Source organism: Odocoileus virginianus, chromosome 15 (assembly GCF_023699985.2).
Source record: "Odocoileus virginianus isolate 20LAN1187 ecotype Illinois chromosome 15, Ovbor_1.2, whole genome shotgun sequence".
Classification (NCBI taxonomy): Eukaryota; Metazoa; Chordata; class Mammalia; order Artiodactyla; family Cervidae; genus Odocoileus; species Odocoileus virginianus.
Window position 1 is genome coordinate 62165109 of NC_069688.1, and position 23186 is coordinate 62188294.

The 23186-nt window shown below is 39.0% G+C and overlaps 1 protein-coding gene across 7 annotated transcripts in view; it reads right to left on the reverse strand.

The window, feature by feature from the left end:
• RALYL (RALY RNA binding protein like) overlaps window positions 1-23186 on the reverse strand; it is a 782895-nt gene that overhangs the window by 28737 nt on the left and 730972 nt on the right. For 6 of the 7 annotated variants that reach the window (XM_070477450.1, XM_070477455.1, XM_070477449.1 and 3 more), the window contains one exon: window positions 6270-6442. The exons of the other annotated variant lie outside the window; for it this stretch is intronic. In XM_070477450.1, coding sequence (XP_070333551.1) covers window positions 6270-6442 — 173 coding nt within the window. The remainder of the gene's footprint in view (window positions 1-6269; window positions 6443-23186) is intronic. 7 annotated transcript variants of the gene reach the window in all.

Below are 23186 nucleotides of genomic sequence, written 5' to 3' on the forward strand. Positions count from 1 at the left end.
GTGGTCCACACCTTCCCAAGCATGCACAGAAATTCAATAGCTTGTAAGCCCAGGTGACTCACTGCTTAGTTGAATATTTTGTTAAATGCTGAAAGATGTACCATAATGCAGTACTCAAGTTGCATACCTAAGTATGAGACTCTCCAGCTAGGTAATTCTACTGTGGATTCTTACTAGATTTGCCTGATTTGACTACATATACTCAGCAGAAGTAATTACAAGTAGAATTCAAGAGAGCTCAAATTCTCTAATGTATTTAACTGTTTGCACTGTCTAGTTTACTTTGGGATTTGATGTCACTCTGTCATTTCAAACCCAGACCGATAAAAGTACAGATTCCTGCACTTTTCCCCATATAATCTATATTAGCATTTTAAGAAGCACCTTAGGCCTTTGGATATAAGTCGACCAAAAACTTCGCTTTGGAAAACACTCATCAGACTCTCAACATCTCCTGAATGAAGCTGACGGCTTGTGATGTCCTTGGATGTACACAGTCACCTTTCTCATTCATCTTTTCTCATGCACCTGGGGAGATTTCATTTGCCCTTTTAAACTAGCAGGGCACAAATCAACTCTGAATGTTCATTGGAAGGACTGATGTTGAAGCTGAAACTCCAATACTTTGGCCACCTGATGTGAAGAACTGACTCATTGGAAAAGACCCTGATGCTGGGAAAGATTGAGGGCAAGAGGAGAAGGGGTCGACAGAGGATGAGATGGTTGGATGGCATCACTGACTCAATGGACATGAGTTTGAGCAAGCTCCAGGAGATAGTGAAGGACAGGGAAGCCTGGTGTGCTGCAGTCCATGGGGTGGCAAAGAGTCAGACACAACCTAGAGACTAAACAATAACAAAGCCCTCACTTCTTTATAGAATTTCCATTTTGGCACAGATTACTTCTTTATGGCTTATGTCATTTTATATGAAAGGGGATTACAACTCTGCTGGGTATGGAAAAAGTAAGAGTTTGAAAGGCAAGTATTTTATTTGTGAAGTTTTTAGTAGTTTTACAAAAAAATCTACTTAGCTGTCTGTCTGTCTATCCATCCATGCTCCCACCCCCCCACATAATACAAACCATCTAATGTATTTTGGACATTAAATATACTTTCCGTAAAATGATCTGAAAACAATGAAGGGTGATTTGAATATTCTTTCTGCATGTTAGCAGGTGCTGTTCCTTAATTCAGCATCCTTTGAGGTAAATTTCTAATATCCCTTCTGCCAGGAGCCTTTGTTGACTTCCCAGGTATGTGTGATTCCCCAGTTGTAAATTGCATCTTTCATATGGGTCTTATCATGATATACTGCTTAGTATGTTTTTCTTGTAGCCTTTATCCTCAATTAATTCACTGCCTTCTTGAGGGAAAAAAAATATTATTCCCTTCATTATCCCCATAGCAAAAATCTCATCAGTGGTCAGTCAGTAAATATTTGCTAATGAATTTTTTCAGAAATGAGTATGGTAGCAGTTTGATAATGTATGCACAATGTGCCAATCTAGAGTTCAATTTAAAACATATTCAAACCTTAATGTACAGGCACTAATGAAATATATGGGCATAGATTATTGTAGAGTCACAGAGTTTCAGCCTTGGCTGACTTCTCATAAATTATCAAGTCCAAGTCTATTACTTTTACATAAGGAAATCAGTCTTCTCTAGGCACTAAACTACCAGAGTAAGAGAACCAATTACTTAAATATTTCATTTTATGAAAAAGCAGTAATTTAGTTATCTGCACAGCTTTTGTAGCACCTGGTTCATACACAACAGGCACCCACACGTAGATTGAATGGATTGCTTAATGGAAATGGAATCCACTAACTGGATATTTATATCTAGACGATGTATAGAGCCAGAGTTCGTGCCGTCAGCTTTTCACAAGCTCTGCAAGGGGTGCCACCACTTATGGCTGCGCCTCTAACACATTTTGCTGGGTCTCTCTTGCTTGACATACAAGTCTTGTTTCCCATTCATTTTAGATGTTCTCTGAGCAGCTGCCTAAGCATATGGATACCAGCTCTTCTTTTTAGTTACAACTATAATCCCTAAAATCCTAATTATTGATAGGCTGTATTCTTGCTGAATCTGTAATCATACCTGCCCTTCAAAAAGAGAAGATATACATCTTTCCTTTCCAGGAACCAAGGATGACTCAGATCATGTGGTCTGGAAAAGAGAGAACAGTAGAACAGGCAAATTTTCCCTTGGCCAGTTCCTAGGAGTGACTCCGCAGTCTCCACCTAGATCACAGGGACTGAATTTACTCACTCTCACTCATATTTTTCCAAGTCTTAGAAACAAAAGGAGATACTGGAGATAGTGTCCTTACCTCCCATTAGCTAAGTTCCCCAGTTATAAAGCAGAGGTTGAAGGAGAAAAAACCTGAGGACCTCCGGCAGCAAGAGTTCGAATCAGCGTAAGCCAAGCACCATGGTTTGGCTTCCTTCTCCTGGCTGCATGCTAAAGCCTTGACCTTCAGAAACGGTGTTCGTGGAACACAGATTCACTCAGAGGAAAGATCAAACAGAATCGATTTTAGAAATTTCCAATCTAACTTTGCTATTTTCAAATAAGAAAGTTGAGAGTCAGAGAAGTCACACTGAAGGTGAATCGACTGGATCAGACAGTGACAGGTCTGGGACTAGAACGGGCCTTGCTATCTTTTTCACGGCAGCTGGCATTTTCTACCTTTCTTCCTCTTCCTCCTAGCTGGTATTTGCGGTGAGCTCCTGCACATGTACACGAGCCGTCTTGCATCCAGGCCTCTCACTTTCCTGAGCTCTTCCTGACTCAGGGACTTTTCCTCGGATCCCACGTCCATCAGCCCCTCTGACCTGTCCTATCTCGGAGGACAGCCGTCACTTTTCTCTTGTTTATTTCCTCTTCTTTCCTCTTGTCCTTCAGGGTATAGGGGCTCCTGTTCACTCTCTGCCTCTGTCTCCTCCTTCTCAGTCCCCCTCTGCTCCCTGACTTCCCTGCTCAGGTTCAATTCCAGGATCTCTCTAGTTACCCGCTCTTTTTTACTATGTCTTCAACTCTACTTATTGGGTGTGTTTGATTTATTTGGCAACAATCCAACCAATGAAATCTGACGGAGAGAACCCCACAACTATGGGGCTGACGCCTCCATAACAGCGGTTCTCACAGAGCTCCCCACACTGCCAAGGGCAGCACGAGGTGGGAACCTGTTAGGAACCTGAGTTCCCAGACACACTCAGCGAACCGAATCAGAGCTGCTTGGAAGGGGACACAGCAATCTGCATTTTTAACAATCTGGAATGGGAGTTAACAAGCTCCGGGTACTTCTGATACACCTTAAAGTTTGCATAATACTACTCTAATTCTTGGTCTTTACACTCAGCTAGCTATGAATATTAACCATCAGTCTTTATATATTTTCATATTAGTGGTCTTCTATGCTTTTCATATTAGCTTCTTCAAATCTTCTCAATGCTCCTCAAATCTATAATGCCCATCTCTCCTTATTCTGTGGAAACAGTGACAGGCCTTATTTTCCTGGTCTCTAAGATCACTGTGGATGGCGGCTGCAGCCACAAAATTCAAAGACTCTTGCTCCTTGAAGCAAAGCTATGACCAACCTAGACAGCATAGTAATAAGCAGAGACATCACTTTGCTGACAAAGGTCCATGTAGTCAAAGCTATGCTTTTTCCAGTGGTCATGTACGGATATGAGAGCTGGACTATAAAGAAGCCTGAGCACTGAAGAACTGATGCTTTTCAACTGTGTGCTGGAGAAGACTCTTGCGAGTCTCTTGGGCTGCAAAGAGATCAAACCAGTCAATCCTAAAAGAACTGAACCCTGGACATTCATCAGAAGGACTGAAGCTGAAGCTGAAACTCCAATACTTTGGCCACCTGATGTGAAAAGCCAGCTCATCTGAAAAGACCCTGATGCTGGGAAAGATTGAGATCAGGAGGAGAAGGGGACAAAAAAGAATGAAAAGATTGAATGTCATCACTGACTCAGTGGACATGAGTTTGAGCACAGTCAGGGAGACAGTGAAGGTCAGGGAAGCCCAGCATGCTGCAGTCCATGGGATCACAGAGTTGGATACAATTTAGCGACTGAACAACAACTCGGGCTTCAGAGATGATCACCCTCTGATTTATAGTTCATGCTTGAGCTCCCTTAAGGACCTGCCACCACGTTCCCAGACTTAATGCAGTTTGCTGCAATGAAACAGTGTGTCTCTCCATGTCGAAGGTCAGCCTATGCACACATCTACATCCTAGATTCCTTTCCTATCAGTACCAGGGACATTCTCCATTTTTCCTCACCAAGTTCTCTCTCTCTCTCTCCTGGCCTCTTCCACCCAACTTCATCATAATTTAAATTCACACACTTGGGGATTTTGATTTGAAATATGATAAAAAGCACTGTAGATGTTTAAGCAAAGGATCAGCATTGTCTGGGTTACAGTTTAAAATGACTTTTATCCTTCATGTGCAGAGAGTGGGTTGCATGGGCTGAAGCAAAAAGATCAGTTTAGCTGTACTGGAGATGTAACTAGCTTTGGGCTATGATTTGGAGGTAGAATTAATGGGGATAGGTGGAACAAATCAAAAGCAATCTCAGTCTTTTTGGCTTTTAACAGCTGTGTGGATGATGATGCTATTTATGAGAATGAGGAAGACTGGGAAAGAATAAGATGGCTGGAAAAATCAAGAATGTTTCTGGCATGTTAAGTTTCAACTGCTCATTGAACAGTTCTGAGGAGATAGGCATCTACTCGAGTCTAGAATTCCTGGAAGACAAAAGAAGTAGAAATGTAGATTTAGAAATCATTGGCCTGTGAATAATACTTAAAGCTCTGATATTTGATGAAGTTACACTGATAAAGTGCATAGAGAGAGAAGGTAACCCACGACGAAGCCCTGGGCTACTTCAGTTTTTAAAGTGGGGATGTGGAGGGAAAAGTTTCCAGCACAGATGAGTGAGAATGAGCAATTGGTGTTCTGAGAAATTCTCCTAAACAGTTTCCAGCCAAATTCCACTGAGGAGTAAACTGAAATAAGAACAGAGCAGCAACCATGAGTAATGGCATTGTGCTCCACAGGAGCAGTCACACTGAGACAGTGACAGCAGAAGTCGGGTTGGAATGGGTTGGGGAACTTGTGTTGGTGGATTAAATTCCTGCCTGAGGAGAAGCAGAGAAACCCGTCAACCTTTCATTCTAGTCCCTGCTCAACAGATTCCAGAAATCAAAACAGTCCTAGAAATAGGGGCTTAAACCCTTCAAACTGAGGCAGACTTTTGTAGAAATAAGAATGGTTGTTAAAGGCTCCTCTCTCAAAAGCTTAAATAAAGGTACCATGCAATTTAAACAGAGTTGGAATGCTAAAAAATCAATATAGAATTCCACACATGAAACAAGGACAGGGTAGTTACCATGCTAAAATAACAACCACAGCAAAATTACCTCAGCCACAACAGGTATTAAAACAGATTGGAATTTGATATTACCTAGGATTAAGTCAAGTTTAATATAACCAGCCCATATATATTTGAGAGTTGGCAGCACACACACGACACACACACAGACACACACACACACGCCTTCTCATCATTTGTATTAGGCAGTCCCTTAAAGATAGCATATTTAATTTCATGGCTGATAAAATATGAGAAATAGCATCCTCGTCAGCATGTATTTACCAAGTCCCTGGTGTGTTTATACAGGAAAGAACATCTGGAAATGAGCAGCATAATTATTACAACATTGGGAAAATAAAACATGGAAAGAATCAGGTCTTAATCAAACCCACAGCTCGTAAGAGCTGGTCGTCAAGCCGCACAGGCACTTTAGATGATAAACTGGCCTCACGCTAAAGGGTGACCTGAACGAAATGAGTGTCAAAGCGCTGCTGACCACGGAGCTGACACAGCCGCACCGGCCGGGGCCTCGCGTCTTCAGTAGACGACTGTTTAATTGCCGGGATATCATACCCCTCTCCGGCTCAGGCGTAATGGCACAGACGCAGATTCCTGCTGTGATGAAGCACTTGACAACAGAACTTTTCATCTGAGATTGCAAATATGCCAATTCTAACCTATCATGTTCTTGTTCGCTCATTTTTCCCCTCGAATTTTAAATTAGCAGAGATACATCGAGCACTTATTATGTGCTGAGCACTGCCACGTTTGCCTTGAGCATGCACACGGGGAAGGAAGAAGCCCCCAGCGTTCACCTCCACCTTGGAGGGAGCGCGGGGCGGCCGCGCGGCTCGGTCTCCTACCAGCTCGTGCGCGCCGTCCTCGTCGAAGTCCTCCTCCACGCCGTCCGTCAGCTCCTCCCCGTCGGCGTCCGGCGCCCCCTCTGCGGGCTCCTCCAGAGAGTGCTCTGCGTTCTCCGACACGCACTCGTCCTGGATCAGCTCTAGGCTCGCTTCCAGCTGCTTCTTCTGAGCTTCTGGGGGCGGGGGGGAGAAAGCAAACGGCTGCTACCTTGGGGTGCTCACGAGCCATTTGGATAAGCCATGAACAAGCAGTCTAGGAACGGGTCAGCTCTGTACTATGAAGGGTGTGAGGAAGACAAAGTCATGTTAAGGTCGAGCTAATTCAGCTGTGTGAATTATGTTCATATACAGGCATGTGCGTACATGTAAGCATAGTATGTGTTACAGAATTAGCGAAGTTTGGGGAATCCAGAGGGTCCGTGTATGCAAAGAAACAAAGATTTACGTAAACAGATTAATCTTTCTGGCTGTATGTAGTCCTTTCTGATAAAGGCGTTTTCTCTGAGGAGAAAATACAGCAACAAAAAAAGGGGAAATCAGATAAAACATAGAACTTGTTCACTCAAGGAAAGAGGGTGAAGAAAGCTCGTTGATGAGCTCAGGCCCGAGTGAAAAAGACAAAAACTCACTAGGGAAAAAGTGCAAAAGCAGGTATGTTGGCTGCCAGACAGCATGTCCATGTGACCAATCCTTTGATACGGTATTCTAAATTTTGTTGGTAGATGTGATTAACTGCAATGGTTAAAATTCTGGGGTTGGAGAGCCGGGTGCAAGGTCGAGCTTCATCACTTACCAGCTTTCTGGTTCTTAAATGATTAACTCTCTGTATGCCTCCATTTTCTCACCCACACAATCGGGATAGACACCGCTTCAAGTAGTGAATCCAAGCACTTAGTATAGTGATTTGCAAATAATAAGTGCTCAACAAATGAAGCTACATTCTACATGAATAGAACTCTTTCTAATACCAGGGTGTGTGCATTCCATTCACAGAAATTTGCCCAAGTGGGAATTATGCAGACAACACAATAATTACTTTCCCTAGTGGCTGGTTTGCATCTTTTGTGAAAATATCAAGAAGCATTGAGTATTGAATAAATGAGATCGTTCTTAGGTACTTCCTTCTCTTATTCCCATGTGAACATAACTATCCCCAAAACTGGGTGCTTCTCACTCATTTTGACTATTATTATTTGGTCAGATGGTTACCCCATTATTTGCTTTGAGTTTTAAAAAGATGTTACATTTTGAGTGGTCTCATATTTTATAGCAGTAAGAATAGTTTATAGGGCCAAAATATTTTGGGGATATTCATTCCTGGACTCTTTCATAATATGAGTTAAAAAGAAATAAACATTGTCATATACATTTTGACTCAGCACAAATCTTTGCAAATATGTAAATCAATAAACGGATAAACTTTATGTACAAATAAGCAGAGATCTTCTATAAATAATTTAAAATTGCAATAATAGTTACTTATGAAATACAGGTGTAACATCAAGGAGATATTGTGGGTTCAGTTTGACCATTGCAATAAAGTAAATATCAAAATAATGTGAGTCACAAGAATTTTTTGGTTTTCAGTACATATAAAAGCTATGTTTACACTATAGTCTATTAAGGGGGCAATAGCATTATGTCTAAAAAACATACCTTAATGTCGAATGTACATACCTTAATTAAAAATACTTTATGGCTGAAAAATTGTAATCATCATCTGAACCTTCAGTGAGTCTTAATCATTTTGCTGGTGGAGGATTTAAATATTTCAAGAAACACCAAGATGAGACACAAAGGCATGAAGTGAACAAATGCCGTTGGAAAAATAGTGATGATGCCTCTAAATGAGCTCTTGCATTTTAAATCTTCAAGTAATAAAGTATATGTGTTGAAAACAAGACAGAAGCATTGTGCCCTGGCCCTGCTGCGGAGGCCAGACCGCTAGTTCCAGCTTAGTTACTCACCAGTGGATTTATACACAGAGGATTGGGTCTGTTTTGGCTACTTGGTCAGGCCATACAAACATATTAAGCTGACCTTTCCTTAAGTACAAAAAACCTTTCAAAATAATATGTAGATGGGGAAGATTAACAAAGTTTATATTTGGGAAGTGTTTTGCAGACTGTGGAGGACAATATAAATGTGTATTGTTACATACAAAAGGGTTACATGTACTTCCTTGTGAATATGTCAAGATAACAATAACAAAATCAACAAGTCTGAAACAAGAAGCCTGATAAGATCAGAGAATGACAGTGAAAAAACCTGTGGAACTGAGGTTATTCAAAAGAAAAGAGCTGACATATTCAACTAAGGCTAAAAATAATTAGAGGCATTTTAAAATGACAAAACCTTGATACTTTCTCTTCACATTTAGTTTACATATATAGATGCGGACTATATATTCCTTGATAGATTTTTAAATTAATTTGCTAGCTTCAGATTTTTCCATGTAACAAAGTAATGATGTAAACTCTGCTTTGAAAGCTATACATTTTATCTTCATTTGCATACCTGAATGTTCTGATGGAAGCAAGAGGCATAAATTCTCCCCTTTTCTCTGACATCTAAATAAATTTTACATAGAAAGTCCTATGATTACTACAAAGTGGTTACTGTTAGAGGGTTTTTTTTTTCCCTAAATCTAGAAAATTATTTATTATTTTATTTCCAAATAGGGAAATAGGTTAAAGAAAAAAAGTTTAATGTAGAGAAAATAACCTAAATATCTGGATTAAAAGGAAGGCAAATCAGGCAAGAGATACAACCAAAACCACAGTGAACTTAACTATTACTGAAAATTGCGAATTTTTATCCATCTCATCTCTCTTCACATATCATTGCTTTCTGCAGTTCCAGACCTTCAACTTAGGCTGACCAAGCTACACACTGACTAGTAAGTACCTGCTGAGAAAAAACTGTGATGAAAAACAGACTTACCATATAATCCACTCCTGATTATATATGTAATCCCACTCCTGAACATATATCCAGAAAAGATGAAAACTCTATTTGGAAATGATACATGCACCCCAACGTTCACAGCAGCCTTACTTTCAATAACCAAGATATGAGAGCAGCCTAAGTGTCCATCAACAAATGAATGGATGAAGAAGATATGTCACACACACACACACACACACACACACACACACACACACAATGCAATATACTCAACCATAAAAAGAATGAAATAATGCCACGTGAAGCAACATGGATGGACCTAGAGATGATCAGACTAAGTGATGCAAGTCAGATAAAGACAAATACCATATGATATCACTTATAGTTGGAATCTAAAAACAGTGCAGAGGAACTTATGTATTGGGTTAGACAAAAAGTTTGCTCAGGTTTTCCAGTAACATCTTATGGAAAAACCTGAACTTTCTGTCCAACCCAATACAACAGAAAAACAAACTCACAGACAGAAAAACCTGTGGTCACCAGAAGGGAAGGGAGGGGAGGGATACATCAGGAGTGGGGGATTAGCAGATATAAGTTGTCACATCTAAAACAGGTAAGCAACCAGGATTTACTGCATAGCACAGAGGACTACATTCAATATCTGGCAATAACCTATAATGGGAAAGAATAGAAAAAAAAAGTATGAATCATTTTTCTGTACACCTGGAACTAACACAATATTGAAAATAAACTATATTTTAAATTTTAAAAAAAGCTATGACGGGCAGACTAGTGAGTGCACTGAAAAGCTTGGAATCCTCGGGCATCAATCATGTCATGCGCTCCACTCTGCTGCGTCTATATCACTGATCCCTTGGATGGCACATGGATTTGCTACTCTGGTCTGATCTTCTACTCTTTCTCCTAAGTTTATACTTATCACTTGATGCCCTTACTTCTAGCCACTTTGGGTCACTACGTTGCTTGCTCAAATGCTCTGGCTCTCAAATCCTGTTGTTGGCATTTTAAGATCAAAGGGAGAGGAAAAAAAAAAGAAAATGAAGGTTTGGGATCGGATAACTATCATTTTATTAAAAAATGTTCCCAATCTTACAATTTTTCCAACTGCCAAACTTTCTTATTTTAAATCATTGTGTTTATTCTTTTGTTATCATATATAAATGGGCTTCTGTTGAAATTCACATTCTATTAGAAATTCATCTGACCTGGCATCTCTGTTTCTTCTCTAATGATATCAGGAATATTGGTTCTTTAAGAATTCCCACTTTTTGATACTGGAAGTTTATATATATATAACCACCCTCCTCCCAAAAATCTCTGGTCACAGAATCTATGCAGGACCAGATCTTGGAGCTGTGTAGTTCTCATTTGGCTTTACATAACAATATGATTCAGTTATCTTTGGAATCCAAGCTGACTTTCCTGATCTTCTTAGCTGAATACAATCCCTTCTCCTTTGATTAACCAAAGCTTGGATCAAATAGTTCTCCTGTTGTCCTCTCCTTTTCTCATTAGTGTTTAAGTTTCCTTGAAACTTGAGCTATTGCTTCAAAAGGTCATTGTCACACTCTAAGCGGATAATAAAGATACCGATCTTTTGTAAAGTGAAAAATGCAATACAAGTCAGTTATCAAGAAATATTTTGATGTGCTCTGAATGCCTCACACACAGATGAGAGAAGGTATTAGAGAGAATATAGGATTTGAGATCCACACTTTTGCTAATTACTAGTTCTAGTAATTTTCTTTTCTGAAAGATGAGCATAAAAATAACATCTTTCAGAAGGTCTCAGTGTACTGAAATGAGGAAAAAGAAGTGAATATGTTTTTAAATAAAGGCCACACAAACACGTTACCTTAAGAGGTTCCAAATAATTATTGAGCTGAATCTGTATTGACTGCCTAATGGCTACAGCTAAACCGTCCATGGCAAAATAACTCATCACTACAGATCACTAAGAATTATATATTACAAAGACAGTTTTGGTTTTGACATGGTCCCTTAATTTCTGTTTAGACAGATTATGTTTTAAGTTACTCTGTTTTGTGTGTTAATATGCAACATACCAGTAACTCCTCTGACGGCCTATTTCAAAGGTAGTTGTGCATTTATATAGCTTATTGCAAAAAACCCTATAACATTCTCATTCATCCACTCATTAATTTGAAAGCTAAATGAATGGGAGATATTATCTGAGTTGAGAAAAAAGGCTTAATTGATTCATAGGAGTTTAACAGAAATATAATCAATATGTGCTTTAGTAATGTGGTCATCACAATTTGTTGTCATTATCAACTGGAAAATGTTATAATCACTAAATGGTGATAAGTTTCATGAAAAAAGCACACAGGAAAGCTTATCTTGTTTATTAAGCTGTTGGTTCACAATAAGCAGTTTTGATCATTACTATATTGCTGAAATAGAAAGCAACTTGTTTTATTTGAATAATTATCTAATTTTACTTCTACTAGAAATGAGTAGCTTAGTAGTAGTTGTTAGTTTTTTAGTTTATTCTTAACGTCATAGCAGTCTCTTTAGCTGCATTTCTTTTCCTACTTACCATTTTTACCTTTTATTGTGATTGTATGTGTGTGCGTGCACGTGTGCATATATATCTCTACTACTGAAGTTTCTTTGGGTCAGAAACATTTTTATATATTTTTGTAACTTGGAGCCTTATGTGCAAATGAAATATTTGTTGAATATATTCCTGAATTTTTATGGAACTAAAAAAAATGAGAATAAATGTTTGGGCGTCAAATTCTTTTCACAGAGTCAAAGTGATTTTTGAATTTGGCACCATGGTAGCAAAAATATAAATTCAGCAAGGAACTAAAAGAAACCTCCTTGCCACATTCTACACAACAGCCCCACACCGCTAAGGCAAAGTCAAATGCGGAGTGTGAGAGAGTCTCAGAGAAAAGTTGTTCACGGTTATACTGACCGGTCTTGATGAGAAAAATAAACTGTGAAGACTTCAGGTGTAGGAGGGAGGCAGGCTGCCTCTGAACACTGGAGTCTGGGAGGCCTCACTGACTTTTCAAGTCAGAGTAAGTGTGACTACAACATTTCTTTTGGGAGAAAAGTGAGTTAGTTTTAGATTTTTTAAAAGAATATGTCAGGAGCCAAAAAGTTCACAGCTTGTGCCTAAAAGGTATCTCTAATATTATACAAATTATGAATTCCAACAGAAAAATAGTTTATTTGGCTGCAAGTTAGTGGGTGCTAGGGTTTCCCTGGTGGCTCAGAGGGTAAAGCATCTGGCTGCAATGCAGGAGACCTGGGTTCAGTCCCTGGGTTGGGAAGATCTCCTGCAGAAGGGAATGGCTACCCACTCCAGTATTCTGGCCTGGAAAATCCCATGGATGGAGAAACCTGGTCGGCTACAGTCCATGGGGTCACAAAGAGTCAGACATGACTGAGCGACTTCACTTTCACTTTACCCTTAGGCACAGAGACATCCTGAAGGGCAGACTTATTTCTCATTTTCCAGAGGGAGAAAATGAGGCACGCAGATGTTTGGTAAGGCGGCCACAATGAGCTGGAATTTTCATCTCAGGTTTTCTGACTTCATAGCCTGGGTTGTTTGCTAACATAGCTCAAGAAAAAGGCCTAATTTAACATACCAGGTGAGTGCTGAATCAGAAACCAGACAATATTCTTTAGCTTTAAATTTTTTTAATTTTAAAATTTTTTGTTGAAGTGTAATTGGTTTGCAACACTGTTAATTACTGCTGTGGAGCAAAGTGAATCAGTTGCATTCATATACACACAAATGTGTGTGTACACTCTCAGTCTTTTTTAAAGAGCATTCTTTCCTATTAGGGTTTACCACAGGCTATTGAATGTAGCTCCTGGGGCTACAGGGACTGCTTCTACAATGAGGCAGAAGCCTGTTCATTCATCCTATATGCAAAAGCTGACATCTGCTAACCCCACCCTCCCACTTCACCCTCCACCGGGCCCGGCGCCCTTGGCAAGCACAAGTCTGCGCTTTACGTCTGTGTCTGAGTCTGTTTCATAGACAGGTTCCTTTGTGTCATATTTTAGATTCCACATATAAGTGATACCATCTGTTGTTATCTTTCTTTTTCGGACTTACTTCACTTAATATGATAATCTCTAGTTGCATCCATGTTGCTGCAAATGACATTATTTCGTTGTTTTTGTGGCTGAGTAGTATTCCATCATGTATATATATATATACCACATCTTTTTTATCCATTCATCAGTCCATGGACATGCAAGTTGTTCCCATATCTTGGCTATTGTGAATAGTGTGGCTATAAACATACGGGTGCATATATCTTTTGAGTTATAGGTTTGTCCAGATATATGCCTAAGAGTGGGATTGCTGGCTCATGTGTTAATTCCGTTTTTAGTTTTCTGAGGAACATCTATATTGTTTTCCACAGTGACTGCACCAACTTATATTCCTACCAACAGTAAAGGAGGGAGGAGCCAGATAATTTTAAATTCAAGAATGAAGAAGTCTGCTTAGGGATATGTGTTCAAAGTAAACAATGGCTGTCTAAGGCAAAGACATGCAAGTGACAGGTAAATACTTCTGTTTAAGAAAAAAGGCCTCAGGTTCTAAAAAGCCCTAAAAAGAAATAATATGATACTAAATTTCAATTCTCATACTCAAATACTTTTTATGTACATCTCATTTCTGTTTCAACACATACATATGATCTAGAAAACAAGTTAGAATTGTTGGGATTTATGTTAGAAGCATTTTTATTAAATTCAGTTTGCTGTAGAGCTATTATCATTAATATAACTCTGAAAATTGGTTGAGTTGGCAATTAAGTTTTTTGAAATGCTGGCTTAATTGCTAGCTAATTGCTAGCTGAATTGTACTTAGCAGATGGTTGGAAAGGATGTTGACATAAAACAGTCACATTACTCATCAGAGTCAGCTAGTATTCTGAAACCATTGTTTTTGCATTGGAGTATAAACTATATTTTTAAAAAATTCTGCAACACCTGTATATAACATGAATTTAATTCAATTATTTCAGTAAATGTCAATTAGAAAGATGTACCTTTTATGACTGGCATTACTAATAATGACATAAATGAGCATTAGGGAAGTTATTCAAGAGGAATGTTTTTGGATTAAAATACTAGTTACATCAGTACATTCTGGGACAAGATGACCTCACAGTGTTCACAAGAAGCACCCTTGATAGTAGAGGTAACCAAAAATTCAATAAAATCATTAAAAAATTACTGAGGTACTGTGTTTGTTTAAAGCCCACTAATTTTAAGAACAGATATTATTTTACCCATTTTACACCGATCTTTCCAATTTTTTTGCAGTTAGTAAGTCCTGGAAATGAGTTTCTTGCAGGATGCGAACCTAGCTCTGTTTAATTTCCAAGACTGGGCCCTTGCATGTTTTCACAGTATAAATCTATGTGTCCCATGGAAGATGAATTAGGGAGGAAACAAACTAGAATTGGAGAGAACAGCTAAAAGTTCTTCAAACAATGAGAAAAGGGCAACAGAGCACATGTGTGGGCTTGGGTATTAGCAGTGCCATTGGGAAAAAGGACAGAAACCATACAGACTTAACAGGAGCAGAAGACATTAAGAAGAGGTGGTATAAATGCACAGAAGGACTATACAAAACAGATCTTTACCCAGATAACCATGATGGTGCAATCACTCACCCGGAGTGTAAAGTCAAATGGGCCTTAAGAAGCATCACTACGAACAAAGCTAGTGGAGGTGACGGAATTCCAGCTGAGCTATTTCTAATCCTAAAAGATGATGCTGTGAAAGTGCTGCACTCAATATGCCAGCAAATTTGGAAAACTCAGCAGTGGCCACAGGACTGAAAAAGGTCAGTTTTCATTCTAGTCCCAATGAAAATCAATGCCAAAGAAAGTTCAAGCTACTGCACAATTGCACTCATTTCACATGCTAGCAAAGTAATGCTCAAAAATCTCCAAGCTAGGCTTCAACAGTACGTGAACTGAGAAGTTCCAGATGTTCAAGCTGGATTTAGAAAAGGCAGAGGAACCAGAGATTAAATTGCCTACATTCACTGGATCATAGAAAAAGCAACAGAATTCCAGAAAAAAATTCCTGGGAAAACAATAGAAAGAGTGACAGACTTAATTTTCTTGGTCTCCAAAATCACTGCAGATGGTGACTGCAGCCATGAAATTAAGATGCTTGCTCCTTGGAAGAAAAGCTATGATGAGCATAGGCAGCATATTAAAAAGCAGAGACATTACCTTGTCGACAAAGTTCTGTCTAGTCAAAGCTATGGTTTTTCCAGTAGTCATGTGTGGATGTGAGAGTTGGAACCTAAAGAAAGCTGAGCACCGAGAAATTGATGCTTTTGAACTGTGGTGTTGGAGAAGACTCTTGAGAGTCCTTTGGACTGCAAGGAGATCCAACCAGTCCATCCTAAAGGAAATCAGTCCCGAATATTCATTGGAAGGACTGATGCTGAAGCTGAAACTCCAATACTTTGGCCACCTGATGCAAAGAGCTGACTCATTTGAAAAGACCCTGATGCTGGGAAAGATTGAAGGCAGGAGGAGAAGGGGATGACAGAGGATGAGATGGTTGGATGGCATCACTGACTCAATAGACAAGAGTTTAAGCCAGCTCCGGGAGATGGTGAAGGACAGGGAAGCCTGGCATGCTGCAGACCATGGGGTCACAAGAGAGTCAGACACAACTCTTTGAGCAAGTGAACAACAATCAGAAAATAGAAGGTGTTGAGTAAAAAGATGCCAAAGGTCAGATTTTGCAACACTAGTTATAGTAGGGTCAGAATATGATGTTGAGGTCGGCAGTGTGGTTGACAGGATTTATTATGTGGTGATGTGACAGAAGTTGGACATGGAAAGAAGTGTGTATTTAGAGGAGAAAGAGGTCAGCTCTGAAAGGCTATGACTGTGCCGTTACAGAGAAAACCTCCCTGTTACCCTCGGTGTGACTGCTCTTTGACAGCCTTCATTCTAACTATGGTCCTGATTTCCTTTTTCTTAGAGTGTTTACTTTAGAATCCTTGCAACTGTGGATTCTTTCTATGCTTCTTTGAGGTGTACATCTTTTTACAAATCTGGCATATCTTCTTAAGCTCTGGAGGCCTCCCTTTGAAATGCAATCATCAGAAAAAGATGGGATGGCCCCTGTCTCCAGGTCTCCGTGGGCCCGCAGGAGCCTAACTTCCACAGACTCAGTCCGAAAACACAGATGGCCTTATCATATTGACCAGCTTCCCTACTGATATCCTCCAATACATCTTCATCATCACACTCCTGCCTTTAAAAACCCTCCTGCCTTTTGTTTTAGTAGAGTTGAGTTCAATTTCCACCCCCTATTGCAATAGTCCTTTTTTTCTTTTGAAATTGCAATAGTTTTGACCCTGACCACAGCAGTCTTGAGTGAAGTCTTCCTTGTCATTTATCTGATGGATGTCACAGGATCTCTCCAAGAAGTAGTTGGGAAAGTTCTGATCCATTTGCTAAAGACAACTCAACCTTGTTCCCTGCCCCACCGCGCCCCCCTCCCAATAAATTGGGCTTCTTGAAAACAGTTTTTGTAGTTAAATATTTCCACAAGATTTGTTAAGAAAAATAGCAAGTCCCACTTGCTTCACCATTCTCAGCTCTTTAAGGGCTTTACATTTGCATAGCTGATCTGTTAAAAACTGGGCTTTGTTTCCCAAACAGCTTGTTTCTATTGCTACTTCTTGATTAGTTTTATTCACTGTCTACTGACATCACCCTTGGGAGTCTGGAGACTCAGTTCTCTGTCTATAAGTCCCCACTTCCCACCTCCTTAGAGAGCTATATTGTAAACTAGATTAGATCAATTTTCAGTTTTTACAGAAATTTAACTATGTAAATGCTTTGGGAAGGTAAGCCGTTAGTATATAATGAGTAATTTTTTCTTTTCCAAACAGCATTTTACTTTCTTTGGAGGTAAAAGAAACACCCATCTCCTTTGAGTGTTTCTGTGTTGTTAATCTCCGTCCTTCCACGCCTCTTTGACTTGTAGAAATGCTTATGCAAACTTACCTGCTCCTCAACTGCCTGTGTAAATCTCATCTCAGTGAATTCACTTCCCCATCTATTAGCCACTGGATCCATTTCATCTCCTTGAAAAAGTCTCTCCCAGAACTTCTGGACTGGTCTATGCGGACTCAGTTCTTCCCAGGTCTCTTCCGTAACTCACATGCTAGAATCTTCCTCACCATCATCCTGAGGATGCCCTTTGCCTTCGGATTCCTTGCTTTGGGCAAGTCATGTTTTCCCCTTTTAGAGTTTAACTCTTTGCTTTGGGAATTAGGTATGGAAATACAGCCTGAAAATACTCTTCTCTCAGAATTTTTAGGGCATGTTTTCTTAGCCTTCCAGCTTAGTGTGGCTGCTGAAAACCGCACTGGCATTCTGATTCCTCTTTCTTTATATAAAACATTTTCTGTCTCCTTTCCTCTATGTCTCTCTGGGAGCTTGTAGGATCTTATCTTTGGCCTCATGTTCTGAAATGTCACTATTTCCCGCTTTGAAGTACATCACTTACAGGCACTCAGAGGATCCTTTCAATCTTGTTAACTATGTTCTTCAGTTTGGTTAACTTTTTCCCTGAAAAACTTTCTTTGGATGATCCTCCTCCCCTTTCTTTCTGAAACTCTGTTTTTCAGATATTCATCCAATAATTTCTATATTGTTCCCTTCCTATTTTCCATCTGTAGTTTCTTTTGTATAGTCTGGAAGAATTTCCTCAATTTTGTCTTTCAATTCTGTGTTATTTATTTGTGCTATCATATGCTAACTTCTAAAAGCGCTTTTATCTGCCTTTTAAATACTGAGTTTTAATCTTGTGCTCTTATTTCACAAATGTAATATCTTCTCTTTCTCTCTGAGGGTATTAATCAGCGGTTCACTGTTTTCTTTTGAAGTTTTATTCTTCCTGCACAATCTGCTCCCTCCAGTTTTTTAATTCTTTTTTGGTATTTGCTTTTAATGTTAAATGCTTTCTACCAACACTGTCTGCTCATATTAATGGTATTAAAATATGGATGGACGGTTCTGTAAGAATAACGGGATCTTCTTTCTGCAGGGTGATACTGTTTCTCTGGCTGTACCCATGCCAATATCCTTAAATCTTTTTCCTTAAGCTGCTCATATTCCCAATTAAAACTTCTTCCAGTGGCCGACCAGTAGTCTGGCAGCTGAAGGGGAAAAGAATTCTTGGAATTTCTATAGTAACTGTGTAAACTTCTGCTTTTCTCCCTGTTAAAAACTGCCTTTAAATTTGTTAGTTGTCTATTAGCTCTGAAATCTGTTATTTTCACTTTCCTAGAGGAAACTTCTTAGGGCTTCTAGTGGACCAGAAAGAGTTGAGAATGGTGACATAAGAATCTGTTTCCTAACAGACTTTTAGTCATTTATACCCTATTTTCCATAGGAATATGATAGCTTTGATTCTGAGTCTTTTGGGAGTTCTGTGGTTAAAACTGGACTCATTTGTAGGATGTGTTAAGTCAGGCAGAGTTCTCCATCAGCTGTCCAGCTTCTAAAATTTTGTTCTCACTCTCTTTTATGTCTAAGAATTTTCATTTTTAAAACCTAGACATTATTTTAATGCAGTATTGGGAGGGAGCAGAGTTTAATTCACGTGTGCAGTTCAACATCTCTAACCAGACACAATACCAATCTAATCCAAAGTCTAAGTGAAAGCAGTTAGGGACTCAGAACAGAAGGAGCAGTCACTATAGGCTGCAGCAGCAGATTATATCTGGAGCAACATCTTCCATTCTGAGTACCACAGTCTGCAGTTGATAAACTATGGAAAGACCAGAGAAGACGGATGACAGTGGTTCAAGATGCAAAACTAAAGTACAGGAGAAGTAGCTGAAAAAAATCACTGATATTTATCCAGAGTCGACAAAGGTCCGTCTAGTCAAAGCTATGGTTTTTCCAATAGTCATGTATGGATGTGACAGTTGGACCATAAAGAAAGCTGAGAGCCAATGAATTGATGCTTTTGAACTGTGGTGTTGGAGAAGACTCTTGAGAGTCCTTTGGACTGCAAGGAGATCCAACCAGTCCATCCTAAAGGAAATCAGTCCTGAATATTCATTGGAAGGACTGATGCTGAAGCTGAAACTCCAATAGTTTGGCCACCTGATGTGAAGAACTGACTCATTTGAAAAGACCCTGATGCTGGGAAAGATTGAAGGCAAGAGGAGAAGGGGACAACAGAGGATGAGATGGGTGGATGGCATCACCGACTCAATGGACGTGAGTTTGAGCAAACTATGGGAGTTGGTGATGGACAGGGAGGCCTGGCGTGCTGCAGTCCATGGGGTCACAAAGAGTTGGACATGACTGAGTGACTGAACTAAAATGATCCAGAGAATAGAAGGCTTCAAAGATTCTTTGACCAAAATTTGAATGCAACTAAGTTGAACATCTATGGCCACTTATATTGACTTCCTATTCAGAAGTTTTAGAAGGTTTACAATACTACAACTCTTTTGTGTATTTAATTGGCTACTACATTCACAAGAAATTAGACATTTCAGCTTGGTTTCAGAGGGCATAAAAGGTTATATGAACCAAATGCAAACAAAGTCCTTTTCAGCTCAGTATAAGGAGCACTGATGCATAAGTATGTGGTATTTGCTTGTAATATTCTAATTTGGGGGCATTATTTTTTTAAAAAATCTATATTTTTTGCCAAATATATTCAGTTCAGTTGCTCAGTCATGAGCACTGACCATCACCATCTTCAGTGATTTTGGAGCCCAAAAAATAAAGTCTGTCACTGTTTCCACTGTTTCCATCTATTTCCCATGAAGAGATGGGACTGGATTCCATGATCTTAATTTTTTGAATGCTGAGCTTTAAGCCAACTTTTTCACTCTCCTCTTTCACTTTCATCAAGAGGCTCTTTAGCTCCTCTTCACTTTCTGCCATAAGGGTGGTGTCAACCATGTATCTGAGGTTATTGATACTTGTCCCAGAAATCTTGATTCCAGCTTGTGTTTCATCCAGCCCAGCATTTCTTGATGTACTTTGCATATAAGTTAAATAAGCAGGGTGACAATATGCAGTCTTGATGTACTCCTTTCCCAATTTGGAACCAGTTTGCTGTTCCATGTTCAGGTCTAACTGTTGCTTCTTGACATGCATACTGATGTCTTAGGAAGCAGGTAAATTGGCCTGGTACTCCTATCTCTAAGAATTTCCCACAGTTTGCTGTGATCCACACAGTCAAATGCTTTAGAGCAGTCAATGAAACAGAAATAGATGTTTTTCTGGAACTCTCCTGCTTTTTCTGTGATCCAACAGATGTTGGTAATTTGATCTCTTCTTCTTCTTCCTTTCCTAAATCCAGCTCGAACATCTGGAAGTTCATGGTTCACGTATTGTTTAAGGCTGGCTTGGAGAATTTTGGGCATTACTTTGCTGGCATGTGAGATGAGAGCAACAGTGTGGTAGTTTGAACATTATTTGACATTGCCTTTCTTTGGGATTGGAATGAAAATTGACCTTTTCCAGTTCTGTGGCCACTGCTGAGCTTTCCAGATTTGCTGGCATATTAAGTGTAGTACTTTAACAGCATCTCTTTTAGGATTGAAATAACAACTAGAATTCCATCACCTCCACTAGCTTTGTTTGTAGTGATTCTTCCTAAGGTCCACCCAACTTTGCACTCCAGGATGTCCGGCTCTAGGTGAGTGATCACACCATCGTGATTATCTGGGTCATGAAGATCTTTTTGTATAGTTCTGTGTATTCTTGCCACATCTTCTTAATATCTTCTGCTTCTGTTAGGTCCCTACCATTTCTGTCCTTTATTGAGCCCATCTTTGCATAAAATGTTTCTTGGTGTCCATAATTTTCCTGAAGAGATCTATAGTCTTTCCCATTCTATTGTTTTCTTCTATTTCTTTGCACTGACCACTGAGGAAGCCTTTCTTATCTCTTCTTGCTATTCTTTGGAACTCTGCATTCAAATGGGTATATCTTTCCTTTTCTCCTTTGTCTTTAGCTTCTCTTCTTTTCTCAGCTATGTGTGTGGCCTCCTCAGACAGTCATTTTGCCTTTTTGTGTATATGAAACATATAGGCAGAATGAATTTATTCTATGGGACTGAAGTGTTACCTCTCTTAATGGACATTTCTGTATTTAAAAAATTCTATAGTTTTTATCAAACATATTGGCAGGATGAATTTATCCTATAGGACTGAACTGTGACCTCTCTAACGGTCAGGTCTAATGGGTAGGATAGGTTAGCTAGTTTCACTGGAATTGTCCAAGTGAGTCTGACAGGTCATGCATGATGCCTTCCACTGAGAATAAAGTTGAAGTAAAGGATGCTTGATCGCCTTTTCATATCTGAGAGTCTTTGCAGGAAATTTGATTTTTTAAAAGCGGTCACTGTCCATTGTATGATACCATCTTTAGTTTTACTTCTCACTCCTTTTACCTTTTATGGCCATTTTGCATCACTGTGTAAACCACATGTAAACTGCACTCTTCGTATGTGTCAATTTATGACTCTCTTTTAAAAGGATCATCTAAGAAGGACAATTGAAGGCTAAACTGCCATGTGTTATTTGTTGTTTTTAATAATCCATAGTCACCATATTCCAAAGTAATGTTACTTGAATTATTCAAGTAGGAAAAAATAACACTTACAGAGTGGATTCATATTCATCATGATTTAAAAGCTGGAATATATGTTTGAGGCCATAATCCCTTCCTCTAGTTTTCATTTGAGGGGCCTGAGACCTAGAGAAGTTAAATGACTTGCTAAATCATGCCTAGTACATAGTACACAGTGTTTGCAGATTTAGAAAAGTTAGTGAAAACACGACCTTGTTCTGAGGAAGTTCGTATCTTCAAAGGAAGAGACAGGATACCATGCAAACATTTATTAGCAGTAATTTAAGGCATAAAAAAATCCAAAATGATGACATTATAACCTCATTACAGTTACTCCTGATAGCTCAGGATTTCATACAAAAAAAGACAAACTGATCTCATGAAACTGGAACTCAGGACAAGTTCCACGCTGTGTGGTTTATCCTGCTTGTAACCCTCCATCTCTTTGCTGCTACTATCCTAAGCTGGAAATTTTTGTCATCAGATGGAATAAGTTGGAAATGAGAGGTCTATAAAAGAGCAATAGTGAAGAGTGAATATTAACTACTGAGTAACTGGCCTGTAATAAAATAAACAATAAAACGAGCATCCCCTTAAATTCAATAAGGAGGTACTGGGCACTTAAAAAGATTTAAAATATTTCCTTCCACTTTCCATCATGTAGCACAGACACCGTACAACCCTGATTTCTTTTCATAAAGAAAATTTAGAAGGTGATCATCTTAACTCCATAAATATGAATATTGTTCAGGAGACAATTACTAAGAGAATGAAATTACAAATTAAATAATTCCATTTTCTTCCTACATGTTCAAGTAGGAAAGACATAAATATCAGAGGCTTAAGCCTATCATTTTAAAGATAACTGCCTTGTGACTGGGAAAGTTGAAACATACAAAAATAACGTGACAGCCTTTCATGAAAAGAAAATGCAAGCTTTGAATTTTAGTGTCATGTTTATAGATGATCTTCTAAGAAGATATGTGGAAGGCATTTTTCATTGAAGGAAACTGGAAGTTATAATATGATGGAACAAGGATCACATTTTTCTCTTTGAGGTGATTTATATTTAAATGAGTTCTCCATAATCCTTTAAACTGAAGTGCAAATTGGTTATCAAAGTCCTTTGCTGTAAGGGTTGTTTTACATAATAACGAATTTCACAGAAGCTCCTCAAAGGGAAACATTGATTTAGGCAACATCACAGGATATTTCAGTTCCGGCAACAGTTTAGATTAGTGCCACAGACAGCAGATAAAAAACTTTCTGAAATCTAAATTTCTCTATTAAGAAGTATAGGCAGCATATCTTTTCTCAATAGAGAATGTGACAGAAATTT